This window comes from Euwallacea fornicatus, chromosome 10, assembly GCF_040115645.1.
Source record: "Euwallacea fornicatus isolate EFF26 chromosome 10, ASM4011564v1, whole genome shotgun sequence".
NCBI classification, from domain to species: domain Eukaryota; kingdom Metazoa; phylum Arthropoda; class Insecta; order Coleoptera; family Curculionidae; genus Euwallacea; species Euwallacea fornicatus.
This window is the reverse complement of record NC_089550.1, coordinates 3,311,719-3,325,606: the sequence shown is the minus strand read 5'-3', so window position 1 is coordinate 3,325,606 and position 13,888 is coordinate 3,311,719. Positions and strand designations below refer to the sequence as shown.

The window sequence follows — 13,888 nt, the reverse complement described above, 5'->3', positions numbered from 1 at the left end:
GTATCTTTCTTCGGGAATAGAGATGGATAAGGTAAATTGAAATAACTGCTGTATTATTCCTGACAAAGCTTAATTGTGTAAAAGCAAAGTTGGCTACAGAGTGATGCATGTTTGCTTTTCTGAAAGATTTAAATTGGCTATCGAGTACTGACGTTTTAATTAACAGGGAGCTTGATGCGGCAATTTAGACTCTAAATTGCAATCAAAAGCTCAACTTAATATAAATTTTAAAGACAACTTGAACCAGTCTAAAAGTAAATGAACTCCTTAATGATCCACTATGCCAGCTAATATAAAGTTTCCTTCGAAAGCAGCCTTTAAGCCATAATTTATCCGAGTATCACTAGTTGCTCGAAGCGAAAAGGTTTGGAAAAAGGAAAATAACGGAGGCCATTGTTAGAAGGCAAATTCACACTCATTGTTTCGAAAATTATAACCAGAGAATGAACACTTGCGAGGCTGTTAAAAGGGCCGCGTCGGCTATTACTTAAACCGTTATCTTCGGATCCGACAGGGAAAAAGCCCTCACAAATTCTCCAACTTTTGTCGCTCCAAAGTCCCTGATTTAATGGCATTAAAACGCTCATATTCTTACGACACGGCAAACTTTCTTGTCCTCTAACTCGATTTGAGGATTTTATTAAAATAGCCATCTCTGGCAACACGTTTGAGGATGAATATTCATTGCAGAGTTCCCAGGCGGTGTTGATGAGATAATGAGGCATTTTCGGTAAGTTAATGTTCGGTTGCGGTTTTTGTTCATAGATTTATTAGCGCAGGCTTTGATATGAAAGGGTGATATTATGAGCGGCTACAACTTGAAATCATTTTTTCCTTACATAAAAATAAAAATTGACAAATGGATAAGTTTGAAAACTCGCGACCTCAATCAGTCTAATATGACGGGCCCCTAAATGACTAGTATAATGAAATGGATTTCTTTCGTTTTGTACACTATTAATCTAGCTATATATAGTAACAATTCAGATTTCACATCCTTTTTTCGAGGATAAGAGCGTGCATTGACAAGAAGGGGAAATTTGAAAACTCGTAACTTTCATCGATTTAATATTAAGGACCATAAATTACAGTAGTATAATGAAATACATTTGTATGTATCGTGAGAATTTAGATTACTTCAGTTACCTTAAACGTATCGAGAATTTAATTTTAAAACAATTGAAACTCACAACTTTTATTATTCTGAGATGGCTGTGACACAAATGGCATACGTGCGTGATTTTGTTTAATCAAATTTCATAACATAGTGGCATAATTATTCATGAATAAAATGAAGTCATAACGAATTCCCTGATTTCTTAATTGTTACAGGTAACAAAACCACAAAACACTAAATTTCACTCCCTTAAAAGTACCTAGAAGTAATTCTTGAAATGCTCATTCTATTGTGTTTTAGAGACTTCTCGTCACAACTTTATTACGCCTTTAAGCCTGTTTTAAGTACGCTACTTTGCACTGAAGTATATACTGCAAATTGGTCATCAGCATCTTCTGGCACACGCCTCGATAAAACTTGAATCGAAATATCGGTCTCAGACACGGATTTGCTTGTAAAGCTTTGGCTTGCCTTGAAATCTTGATCTAGAGTATGTTCACGTCCCTTGCATCATTTCGTCTTCTCATAAATTTATTTAAACCAACAACAATTTGTTTGATCTTGGCTAATATGACATTTCCTTGAACATTTTAATTAAAGAGGATTGTTTCGGCACGACAAATATTCATGATGGAAAAACAAGCACTTAGTAAAGTGAACGCATTATCCTGTTGGGATCTCACACCAAGCCCACGATTCGTCTACTTTCATATTACTAAAATGTCCACTCTTTAAAATTCATCCTTTTTTTAATTTTACGACGAAATTCCCAATCCTCGTTAATACGGTCCAAACTCGGAGAAACTATAACAAACCCAAACGACCGTTTGACTGCGAAATCGCGAGCAAATACGGAATTTACACGAATCAAAGCCGGATATCGAAAGTTTCATTATGCGTTTTGTCCAATTTAGCTGTGACAGATTGCGAACAAGGTTCGCAAACATTTCATGTAAACCACATTGTTTTTGAGAAAAACCCGACCGAAATAATCTCGAAAAGCTGCAAAAGAACTTCGTGTTTTCCAATAATTAAAAAACCAATTTTTCGACTTCAATTGACAATAGAAGTTCGTTTTTGCGCATAAATTTGATAACATCTGGAATTAATTTAGTCAGAAACCGCAGAATGCGGTTTGCAATACATGAAGTTAAGAATTGCCAGGCAGGCTTTAAACATGGAGAACTGCAATACGTTTAGTTGCACTTGTCACATATGCATATGCAAACGCCCGGAAAACAGAATTACAACCCTTTACTCGTTGGTAAGTCCCCGAAAGTAATTCTCGCCATATTTTACTTGAAATTGTAGCTTGTATATCTGGCCGAAATTAAGTTTAAATAGGTGTGCTTTTACAGCTGAGAGGGAATTATTTCCCCTATAAATCCCTCAGGCGAGGTGAGCTCATAATCGTTAACCTTTAAAGATTTCGAAGAGCAAATTTATCTTGCAAGGGCTGTGCGAATATTGCAGCGTTATTAGTTTTCTTGGAGCGCTCCGTGATGTAATATCGTTTTGTTACAGCAAGCACTATTAGATTCTAGTATATTACTTTATTTTTACACACACTGCTTGTACATCTTGCAGTCTTCAAGAGAAATTTCAAGAGCATTTTTAACTACAATAAGTGGCCCCATCTTTGCTTTATGAGTTGCGAGGGCTTAGGGAGGGATATTTTATGATTAGGGGACTAAGATATTGGGTGTACCACTATCTTTATTTTGCTGCCAGGAAATTTTCCTTCAGATGACGTGAAATGCGTTGGGTCACTAATAAAATAACAAGGACGACCCTTAGACTCAAAAAGCAAAAGAACTATCGGAAATATTTCAGGATGAGCAATAATCATAAAAAAAATCATCGGGGCTCTTTTTGATGTTTTGCCTTCTCGCGGAAATATCTCAAAACAAACAGGGTTACTAAATGAAGCTTGATATACAAACATTGCTTCCTGTGACGAATCTAAATACAAACCGGAATGATATAAAAACATTTCCGGCATACTTGCCCTAATAAAAGCAAGAGAACGTCACGTATCAATGAACAAAACCAAATACATTTCCGAGGTTTTCGTTGCTTTATCAAAACAGTCCGAACTCGAAAGGTGATCGTGCCTCCCCATTTATCTCTCCCAAACTTCCAGGTGGGATTTTCCCAGGACAGACAGGGCCGTATTATTTCCAAGGTACAAATTAGCTTTCGAACCGACTTCAGAGTACTGCTCTTCGGAGGCACAATTCTCTCAAGAAGGCCTAAAAGGATTAAACGCAAATCCGAATTGATTTAGCCGAGGACAGGGCTTTTGCATATAATGCGTTCCAATGAAAAATCTCGCAGTACTTAGATTTAGCGAGAGCAAATTAAATGCAGTGGCTAATTTCAATCAAGATTAGCGTTGCTGCCTCTCGTGTTTATAAGGCTGATTTTCATTTTCAACCCTATCAAGGCGAGGAGTTTTTAAATTTCATGAGTCGCTGGGTAGTTAATGGAAGTCGCGATAAATGAATAATAAAGTTTGAAGTGGCCGGTTTGAAGTGGCCGTACTTAATAGGCGTTCCAATTTCGAAAATCGATCTCTGGTGTACATTTTACTTTAATTCCCTTCCCTATTCATTCGTGCTGATGCCGTATTCCTAACCAAAGATAATCGAAAGGAGGTTGTTTATTATTTTGATAGCCGTTTCGTGGGTGTGCTCCTGATCGATTCCGATTAGGGAATGTACAAAGTACATTAGCCTGCCGGCCAAAAATAATGTCGGTCTATTAGTGATTTAATGGGCCTCAATTAGATCAGGTGAGGGAAACGATGGCGTAAATTTTTTGGTGCTGTTTCAATTATTTAGCCCCGGTGATAAATCTGTTTTCTACCACCAGTGAAAAACGACTTTTTCCTGGAACTGCAGACAAATTGAGTCTTAATTTTGCTGATGTCTTAGAAAAGAACTCTTTGCATCTCTAATGATTTAGAAATTGGGATTTTTCTTCGCTCGGAATTATGAAAGAGTTTACATGGAAAACAATCAGCGATTTTCGCGACTTAAGTATATCTGTGAATTTCACTGTTCCATTTTCCCTTTAGAAAAAGGTTTTCGATATTTGAAACGATAGGGGGTGGAATTACTTCATCGTCTTCTTGATAGCTTTATCGGTCTGCTCTGAGATTGCCGTAGTTACCTTAGTCCCACCAGGAGCAAAGGGGCAGTTTTGATGATCCTCATTCAACGCCAGGTCTGAAGTCAAAACTGACCGTCGGTTTCTCTGTTTCGAGAAAAATTTACTGAAAACGAGTTCCATGTCTACCTTCGAAAATAATGATGATTTCGCACTGCAAGTGACAGAGCTTCTCTCATATAACTGGCCTCGAAAAAGCATGTGCGGGTACGCAGTTGGATCTAAATCTACTTGGTTAGGCAAGGTGATCAATACCAATTCCGGTTGCTTGAGCTTCTAGATTGTATAGCAACTCATCTAGGACAACGTTCAAGAGCCAAGGAGAAGAGAGTTTTTGGAGCACCCTGTATATCCTTTGTACGATTCTAAAAACACTAATGGCTTTAAGTTTTTCCCACTCTTCATCCAACTGAAGTAGTGCTGACGAAGCCATACGTGTTCAAGTAAATCGTTTTATGACCCAACAAATTTTCATGGCGTGTCTCTGCATTTCGTCACTTTCTTGTATATTCTACGCCATTGATCAGCCGCTCAGAACTTTTGCTGTGTGTAATGAATTACAAACTTTTCAGCCCTCCGAAGGCTGTTTTATGATGCAGTTTACATAACACGACTGGAACAACAATCGTTTTGTTATCGTCTCTTTCAATCTGAAAATAAAGTCATCTGGGATAAGGAACCGATAAGCGCATTCATGAATTCACGAACATTCGTATGCGACGTCGCGACGAGCCCGCAAGCAAATTGGAATAAAAATGCATTTAGGATCTCATGTCAGGAAATTTCCTCTGGTTATGACGCCACTGTCTGCGCCCAACTACGACATAAATTCCATACTTGTATAGGCAAAACCGATAAATTTCTTTAAATAGATACTTGCCGCCTTTTCTCTTTGTTACTAGACCATTTTAGGACGGTGCAGTTAATACATACGTATCCGAATCACTTTGCCTTGAACAGCAAAGTTTAATACGACGAGAAGTGACTTTATGACCACGATGCTCTGTTCAAAGTTTAATGCATTTTATATTCGGTAATATGCACTTTGTAAAGTGCATTCTGGCAAGCGAAGGGTTAAATGCTTTCGAGAAATTTAACCGGCATATTCTGATGCACTTTTGAATTTAGAACAGGCGAGAGTCATTTGCTTTGTTCCGAATTAAAACCACTCATAGAATTTCGCTAGTCCGTCCTTAAGTTTGTGTGCTCTATTATACTATAAAATATGTACCGCCAGTGAATTGGATTTTGACATTTCCTAGAAATTGGGCAACATCGTTTGCTCTAGTAAATCAATTTCAGGAAAAACAATGAAATATTCAAGGTAAAAGAGCAAGGGAGCTAATAATGGAATAATTGGTGGGATTGAAGACCATTTTATGATTAAATTAAATAGAGGGTCGGTGCCACTCGAAAGTGTCTCAAACCTGGTGATAACATTCAAGGAAGCATTTCAAATGGCGATTTTATAAAATATCTGCTTACAGCAACATCTCTGATGCTTCACGTAGAGCCTCACAGAGGCAATTGTTAAAACTTTTAGCTAATTCTAATGTATTCTTGTTACTATCCTATTATATCACCTAAACACCGTTACAGAATCAGCTTACAACTTTTTCAAATGTCGATATTTTGTCACATAGAGTACTCTCTGTAGTTAAATTCACCAGAATGTTATGTCTCTAGACGTGCGTTTCTTTAATAAAAGAAACAATAAAATAAGCCAACTTCTTGAACAGATTTTCAATAACTTCGAATATTGAAAATGACATTTTCTAACTAAAATACAACAATGTTTCGTAAAGCACTCAAAAGCGTCACTCAAAGTGAATTCAATATACTTTTTCCACAAACTGCTCAGTGCTCTTAATGCAATTTCCCAATAATTGTATCAATCCTCTTGCCTAACAAGTATCAATTTATAGTTAATTAAACACCTGCGAAATTTGCAGCCCGTATCGCAGTTTCCATATTTATAACCAGGAATTTTAATATTTCATACCGATAACCGCAACAGAAAATCTAATATTTTGTACAATTTATAGCTGCCGGATAATGTTTTATGCGTAATTATAATGAAATATAAGGTAATTTTGGGTATTTATAGCAGATGTGAAATTACTATTGTACGTATTGAAAATGAGCACAAACACGAACTGGTTCTATCGGTAAATGCGTTGAAAGAAAATTATCAATCGAGAGGAGCAAATGTATGTCTTATTCAAATTGCTGTTACGTAGCGTAAAAGTTTCCTATAGCAAACCAATTTTGTTTTCTATATCTCGCAGAGATTTTGTCAGTTCCAGGAAGCAATTAAAATCTTCAACATTCCAAGAACTAGCCGGCAGTTCCTGAAAATTCCCGGAATTCATGGTATTTCCTGGAAACTCAACAAATCCGAGAATACGTATTTAACTATGGAGACCAATTTCTCTGCAAGAAGTATTCGCCATTCCAAGTAATATATTTATGTGCCTGTTTTTGATTGCTCTATCTGGGAAACAAACATTTTTCAAGTTAAAGTTATTTACTTATCTTTTCATTCCACTGCAAGTCGTCAATTTGAGACATCTATCGCAAACTTGCAATAAATAAATATTCCCAATGATGAATATGTCACAAAAGAATTTTTCTCTTACCCCGTTGGGATCGGAGAAGGGCAGATTTTCCGTTCAAAATGGGAAGGGTGCTTGGGGACACGCCCTTTAATTGACAGAACTTTGACAAAACAAAACTGAGCATGGCTAATAGGTGGCGCCCTCTATTAGCTACCAGTGTCACCTATCAGCCTGCCCCGCCCAGCAGTTCGAAACAAATATTTGTGAATACAACGAAGACCGGAGCCCCTTAAGGAGCCTTACGAGGACGTTACTTCACATCTGTAGATAAAAATATGAATAAAGAATGATAACATGCATATTTAATATCGGGGGTGTTTAACTGGTCGGTCTATTTTTTATCCCGTAACACCTAACATTCATTTATACCATTGTTTCTGGAACCCTCTGTACATCATAAAATACAAATTGTGCAATACATTTACATGAGAGAGCATGCATTATTTAACACCGCCCTGCCGAAGTTACGACTGCGGCGGTAAACACCTCTTTAAAAGGCTTTAAGAGGTTTAATTCAGTAACCGGAACGCTTTGTAGAGCTTAAAATTTCTATTAAAAAAAAATATCGAGTCTGATGTTGGAAGCGCGTTTAACAATTTTTCGCATAAAATTGGCATTATTCCCACCCATGTTTTAACGTTAATTCATAGCATAATAGAGCCGAAATTGTCATATCTGATTCAGCCCTTTCGTCGTTACCTCAACAATCAGCCCCGTGTGCTGACACGTTATTCCAAGAAGTCACACGACGTTCCATTTTCTCCATACCGCAGACATAATATGTTTAGTTGCGGAGTGTGTACATGCACACTACTGCAAAACACAATTATAAACTGCGAGACGTGAATAGGCGTTAGGAAACTAATTGTCGGCGTACTTTATGCGTTAGATGAATTCTGGTTCCGCAGCTGTGCCAAATAAGAACCAGCGAAGACGTTTGTTTAATTTGGGACAAAGGAAACTCTTAGATTTTAGGTTACTTGAGCTTAGTTGAATCACTACCCCCCTTTTCAGGAACGAGCGATTTCTGCAGCATACCAACTATCGCAGGCAAAGTGAAGGGATTTTCAGGTAATGATCAATCACTAATCTCATCGTCATCGCACTAACCTTTATGATTAATTCAGAAAGTGTTCTTCATCTCCATGAAATGTGAGCCCTACGACAACAAAAGTAATATACGAAAAAGCCGCCTGCGCCAAGCTTTGATCTCTGCAAGCGGCAACAGCTTAGATGCAGTCTCATTATTGGTTTTTTCGATGCTTTTATTTGACACTCTAAAATCCAATATGAGATACAGCAGTTTTCAATATAGTCGACGGTATGAATTATTCGCATGACGCTTTGGACGGGGTAGGGGAAGGGGGGCGAATTAAATTACCTTACTTATTAAATTACTTTGTCGCTGCTGAAAATGTAGAAAAGAAACGTGCAATAACACGTAGAAATGATTGATAGAGTTTTTATGCATTAAAGGAAAATTTGTACAGGGCGTTTCAGAAATTCTTGGCAGATCCAACAACACAGGATCCCGAACAGTCACACAATACGTCCTTTGCTCTATACCTATTTTCATTTTCCATTCTCCTCATTCCGCCGTATAAAAATAGATCGAATCAGGTCTCGCAAGTCTATGAAAGACCAGTGGCTCAAACACGTAACTTCCCTAAATCTAAGGAAAATTTGCTCAGCTTGGTAACACCGCACTGGCGATGGCAACTTATTCAAAGGTGCAGTCGGTGTAATAAACTCGTCCTCCTAATACGGAGTCCCAACCCCTTGGACGTTAAAGTACTTCACTTCATGTTTTTACTCTCTACCACGCAATATTCATCTGCACCATTGTTGCGGGAGCACTTTGCAAAAGAGAATGGCGGGCCATACGGAAAGATTGAGATCGACACGGTGTTTTAAGTTGATGATTTATTAAATACGAATTTGAACAACCTTGAACAAGGTGGAAAAATCGGTCGACTTCAACTGGCTTATCTGTGTTAAATTTGGATATTTTACAAAAAATAGTTCAGTTTTACGTAGGGTTTGTGTATTAATTTTAACAATATAAGAAGTTACAAATTCCTTCGTCAAATTTACAAGATAATGGGTCGTTACGTGCATAAAAATTGTATTTGATATTACTCCAGGTATTTACATTAAAAGTGGAGTACCTACTATACTTATTTGTTTCGTTAAATGAAGTATATACTCCATATGTTAGGTAAATACTTGAAGCAATGGTAAATACTACTTAAGTATACGACCGAGTTTTCATATCTTCATATTTAAGTTACAAAACAAAGTTCATAAAATGTAGCTCCTAGTTCATACATTTCTTTCCTTTAGGTTATACGACACACCTAAGAAGGAATTTGCCTTAAAAAGTAGAAGACTGTGACAATATGTTTATTTCCTTCATTTCTCGTTTGTTAAAATTAATACGTCATATTTTTCCACAATTTACTCAGATCTTGCTAAAACTTCGAAGAAATTTTCATAGTTTCAACAGCAAAAATATTTTCCGAATGTGTATTTCAACTACTTGAATGAAAGTTACGGAGAAAATACAAGGCTGCAGCTTAAATGGATGCACCTGCACATCACCTAAAGAAAACCTATACACTTATATCTTTGCATTTCAACTGTTTCAAACAAATTCCTTATGATTAAAAAGTGCCTTTTTCTAAAAAAAAAAATCACAACGGTCTCTAACCTTCCCGGAAATCTAAATCTCGCCACCATAAGTCATTTTAATGAAAATTCTTGTTTTTTCGCAGATTTACAAAATAATATAAACCGACGAGGAACGAGAGTTTTTAAATTTCCCTCGGCGACCACTAAAATATTCCTTGGCAACACCTTTTTCTTGTTATAAGCACTTGTTGAAGCCTTTTAAATTACTAATCGAGCTCAAAATGCAAAATTTCCAATTAAAATGAAAATGCAAATTTGCTAATAAAATGCAAAATTTCGAAAGCGCTCACTTAGTAAACTCTTTCTAATTAAATTGCTCGATTATTAACTCTGTTGGTTTGGAAATAATGTTTCGCATATTTTACAATCACGATTTCTTTGCAGTTTCGATGTTCGAGGAAGAACGTTCTCGGAAGCGAAATTTTGGTCGTCGCCGTCAGTTTTTGGAAAAAGGGCGATTTTTAGGCCGTCCACCAATCCGGCCACTCTTGTGATAGACAACATCCAGCAGTCCGATGAGGGAATCTATAGATGTAGAGTTGACTTCAAGAATTCCCCCACTAGAAATAGCAAAGTTAACTTCACTGTGATTAGTAAGTATCGCTTTTGTCACTACTAAATATTAAACATGTTCGATCTACTTATTTTTTGTAATATTAAATTATTTTAAGTGCATCTGTTAAGCTATTAAATTTAATATAATAATATCTGGTCCATAAGAATAATGGTCCACATACTGCTCAAAATGCAAATGTAAAAATACGGTCACTTTGGATTATGATCATTTAGATAATAGCAGGGTGAATGTTATTCTCAATTAGTGTTAACTGCAAATAGTGGGGACTTCCACCACTTTAACATCCCCACTTGTGTATGAGCCCTTATTATCAAATGGAATAAAAGGTTAAGGTTTTAGTTGAGATTTATTACGTTTTCGTTAATGGACGATCGGGGTTCCCCGGTCGGACCAGTAAATCTGTTCCGTAACGACGATGTGTTCTGCTACTCAAAATGCAAGGATACATGTTTTGATGATTTTCGGTTGTGGTCTACGCGTAATAGTAAGTGTCTAAACTGAAAACAACCATTTAATTAGGTTCTGGTTCAGGAATAAAGGTTTGGAAACAACCATTATCCACATCTTTTTTGATACCCTTTTCCACGAGCTAATACCCAGCAGATTAAACTCAATCTTCCTATTTGCGTCTAAAGTAAACAACAACACAATTTTTCCCGAAACTGGATCTGCTCACTTGAAATTCAATAAGCAAACAACAGTCTCCGGTAAAAATGAGAACGCACGAGCTTCTCAACCTCAAACATCATAATCCTGTATTACGTAGGTATCGCTATAGTAACAAACAAAGGAGAGTAGGATTTCATTTCCTATATCATTATATTTTTATTTCTATGGCCACAGGTCAAGCAATCTTCTTGTTTGTTGCCTCCCACGATGTTTTTCTTACGTTGCCTTTCGAGGTCTCGCTAATTTTCTCTCTACCGATGATGGTGAAAGGAGCTTTTCCGGTCATTCAAATGTGGCAAAATTAATCATCAAGGCGACATACAAAGAAGGAAAAAAGTGAAAAATAAGCCGATCAATCTTGAACTAACTAGCGTCGTTCTAAATCGACACCCAACTACACCCATGAGCATGTCGCTGAAGTCGCGGAAAACGCTTTTTTCCAAATGGCGAAGAATCTCGCGTCATTAATCACAAATCGAATGTTGTTTCTCCAATGACAATCCGTTTTTCCTGGCTCATTGATATCGTATTTCGGGCTTTGCTGAACGTATCTGAGGGAAATCTTGTCAGTTATTTAACCAGCCATCCGCGAACGGATGTTTATATGCTCCGTTTCAACTTTCGACTTTTTTCCCGCTTCCCCAAAGCCGTCGGTAAAGCCCGATAAATTTTCTATATCCACCTGTGCAATATTTTCCAAGTTTTATTATAATATGCTGTAAAGAGTCTTTAAGAGGAAATATAAAACCAACTAATAAATCTTTTACCTCTTAAGTTCAACAGGTAACATCAAAAAACCGTTTCAAGTTTTCAAGCAGTAAGGAAGCGGCTAAGAGATATTCAAGATTCTTTTTAAATCCAGTTTTAAGGACGCATTACTTTATAAAATGCCTTCTATAACTCTCCTTTAACAAGGGCGTTCATATAAAACCGGGTTATCCATAAAACAATAATTGACAGAAGAATAGCACAATATTCTTAGATTTTTCACACTTTATCAAACATATCATTTTTATTGCTTAGTTTTCAATATTCTATCAAACAGCGCGATCTTGTATTCCAGACACTAAGAGATAGGTTACGATTTCGTTTGTTTAGCCTTATTCTTGAGGGGCAATTGCTCCACGGGTTTCCGAGATATGGGCGTTTAACGCTTGAAAACTGGCAAAAAGTACTTAACTCCGCCCAACCCTTTCTAGCAGGTTATTATGACGGAGTCAACAGAGATTTCCCGGTCAGGTGTGTACAGTATGACGTTTTTACAACAACAACGTTTCTTTTGGTAACGTTTTACTGATGTGTCTAAAATACGTCTACAAAAAAAAAACGATGTCGGTCCGTGAGGCGTTATTATTCACGTATAAAATAAAAGATTAAGGTTGTAGTCCAGATTTATTACGTGTTTATTAGCGGTTTTCATTCCAGTTTCGCAACACGTCTGGATATGAAAAAAATTGAACAAAACCGCTTGAAGCTTTTTAATATCAGCTTTTTAAGCGATATTACATTACATTATTTATATAAATAACAAACCACTTAGTACTAAAGGGCGAATCGGGTCGTCGACAGGGGCACATTGTACGGCTATTATCTATCACAAAGCGATGCTTTATCCGCTGCCAATAAAATACACAGCTGTCAGAGGGCTTGATTAATACCGCATTTCGTTATATTCCCACTCAGTTTAAGCGCCTCTAAAAACAGATTCCGCTGCAACAATTAATCTTCCTAAAAAAATATAAATTTACCCGCTTGCTTTATAACATTTTTATTTCCGTTTCATCATTCTCGCCCGAAGTTATTAATCACATCCGATCGCTAAACCCCCCGAAAATAACTTTTGACAAGTTTTTAACTTAATTTTCCGGGTTTTGTTTCTTTACTCTCCGCCATAACTCACTCGCATTTCTTTCCATTTATCCCAAAGGCAAAATATTTCAGAAAAATACATCAGTCTAGACAAAAGTCCTTTGAAGGTTATTCAACGCAGTTTCGATGGTTAAGGAGAATTTTTAATAAACCCGCACCACAAAAAAGGATCTAATAAAGAAGTTGGGGAGTTATCCTAAAGCAAATATAGAGTTCCTTAATTTAGGGCGGCCTTTCTGCCTTTGATCTTTCGGGGAATAAGTCTTTTATTTTTCGTTTATTTGAGATTCCACTAGTTCTCATTAAATGTTAATTTTCGGGAAGTTTGGGCGAACTTTAGCCCTTTGACTTTGTTGGAAAGTGGGACTCAAAATATTTCTCTTCGAGGTAATTATTGAAGGGGGTGTTTGAGAGAAATTAACCGGAGTCGTCATCAGACCCAATTAGGCAAAACTGGAAAAATAATCGATGACGAAAATTGGAGGGCAACGCAGGCTGTCCAAAAAAAGATACGAATAAAATCCGCTTTCCAAGTTTAGGACAACGTTGCTGAACGTACTGCAGCTACAAACTGCATTTAATTTTCAGAATTATTTCCTCATCACGCCGTGGGAAAATTGCTGTGAAATTCAATTCAGATGGTCAAAGTGAACAATTTCGATTCTGCTGAACTTTCTTTTTTAATATCAAAACCTACCAGAACATCCCTCAAACGCTATTCGAAATTAAAGAATAATTAATCCATAAAGCCTCGGTTACGTCGGTTTTATGCGGCCTTTCACAGGGCATTAACGCCTCCCTTAGGCCGTAACTACGCGTCCCAAGGGATAATTGCACACATAAATTGATTAGTGAGACGGCTTTCATCTTGAGAGTGCACCATTCGACCGGCCCTCTACCTCGTTCCGACCGAAATTGCCGATCGCAACAATAATTCTACGCTAATCTCGGTTTAATTCAACTAAACGATTCCTTTATCACTGAGATGGTGCCCCCTTTATGCGCACTTCTCAGCCTGCTTTTGATATGGCCCCTAATCGGTTTCGAAGTTTGGCAATAAATAAGCCGATGAGGGTTGGGAGTTGTTCAAGTCATCGAAAATGCGATTCTTTGTGTTATTTTTTAGGGAATAATACCCCTTACGCGAACAAGGGTGATTGGGGCGGTCGAATTGCT

At 37.2% G+C, this 13,888-nt stretch overlaps 1 protein-coding gene across 2 annotated transcripts in view; it reads left to right on the top strand.

Moving 5' to 3' along the window:
* The window catches only part of LOC136341377 (neural cell adhesion molecule 2-like), a 100,953-nt gene that overhangs the window by 58,835 nt on the left and 28,230 nt on the right, over positions 1-13,888 (top strand). Inside the window, exons 4-5 of one of the 2 annotated variants that reach the window (XM_066286292.1) lie at positions 7,921-7,977; positions 9,982-10,190. In XM_066286292.1, coding sequence (XP_066142389.1) covers positions 7,921-7,977; positions 9,982-10,190 — 266 coding nt within the window. The remainder of the gene's footprint in view (positions 1-7,920; positions 7,978-9,981; positions 10,191-13,888) is intronic. The other variant, XM_066286293.1, reaches the window with a different exon arrangement.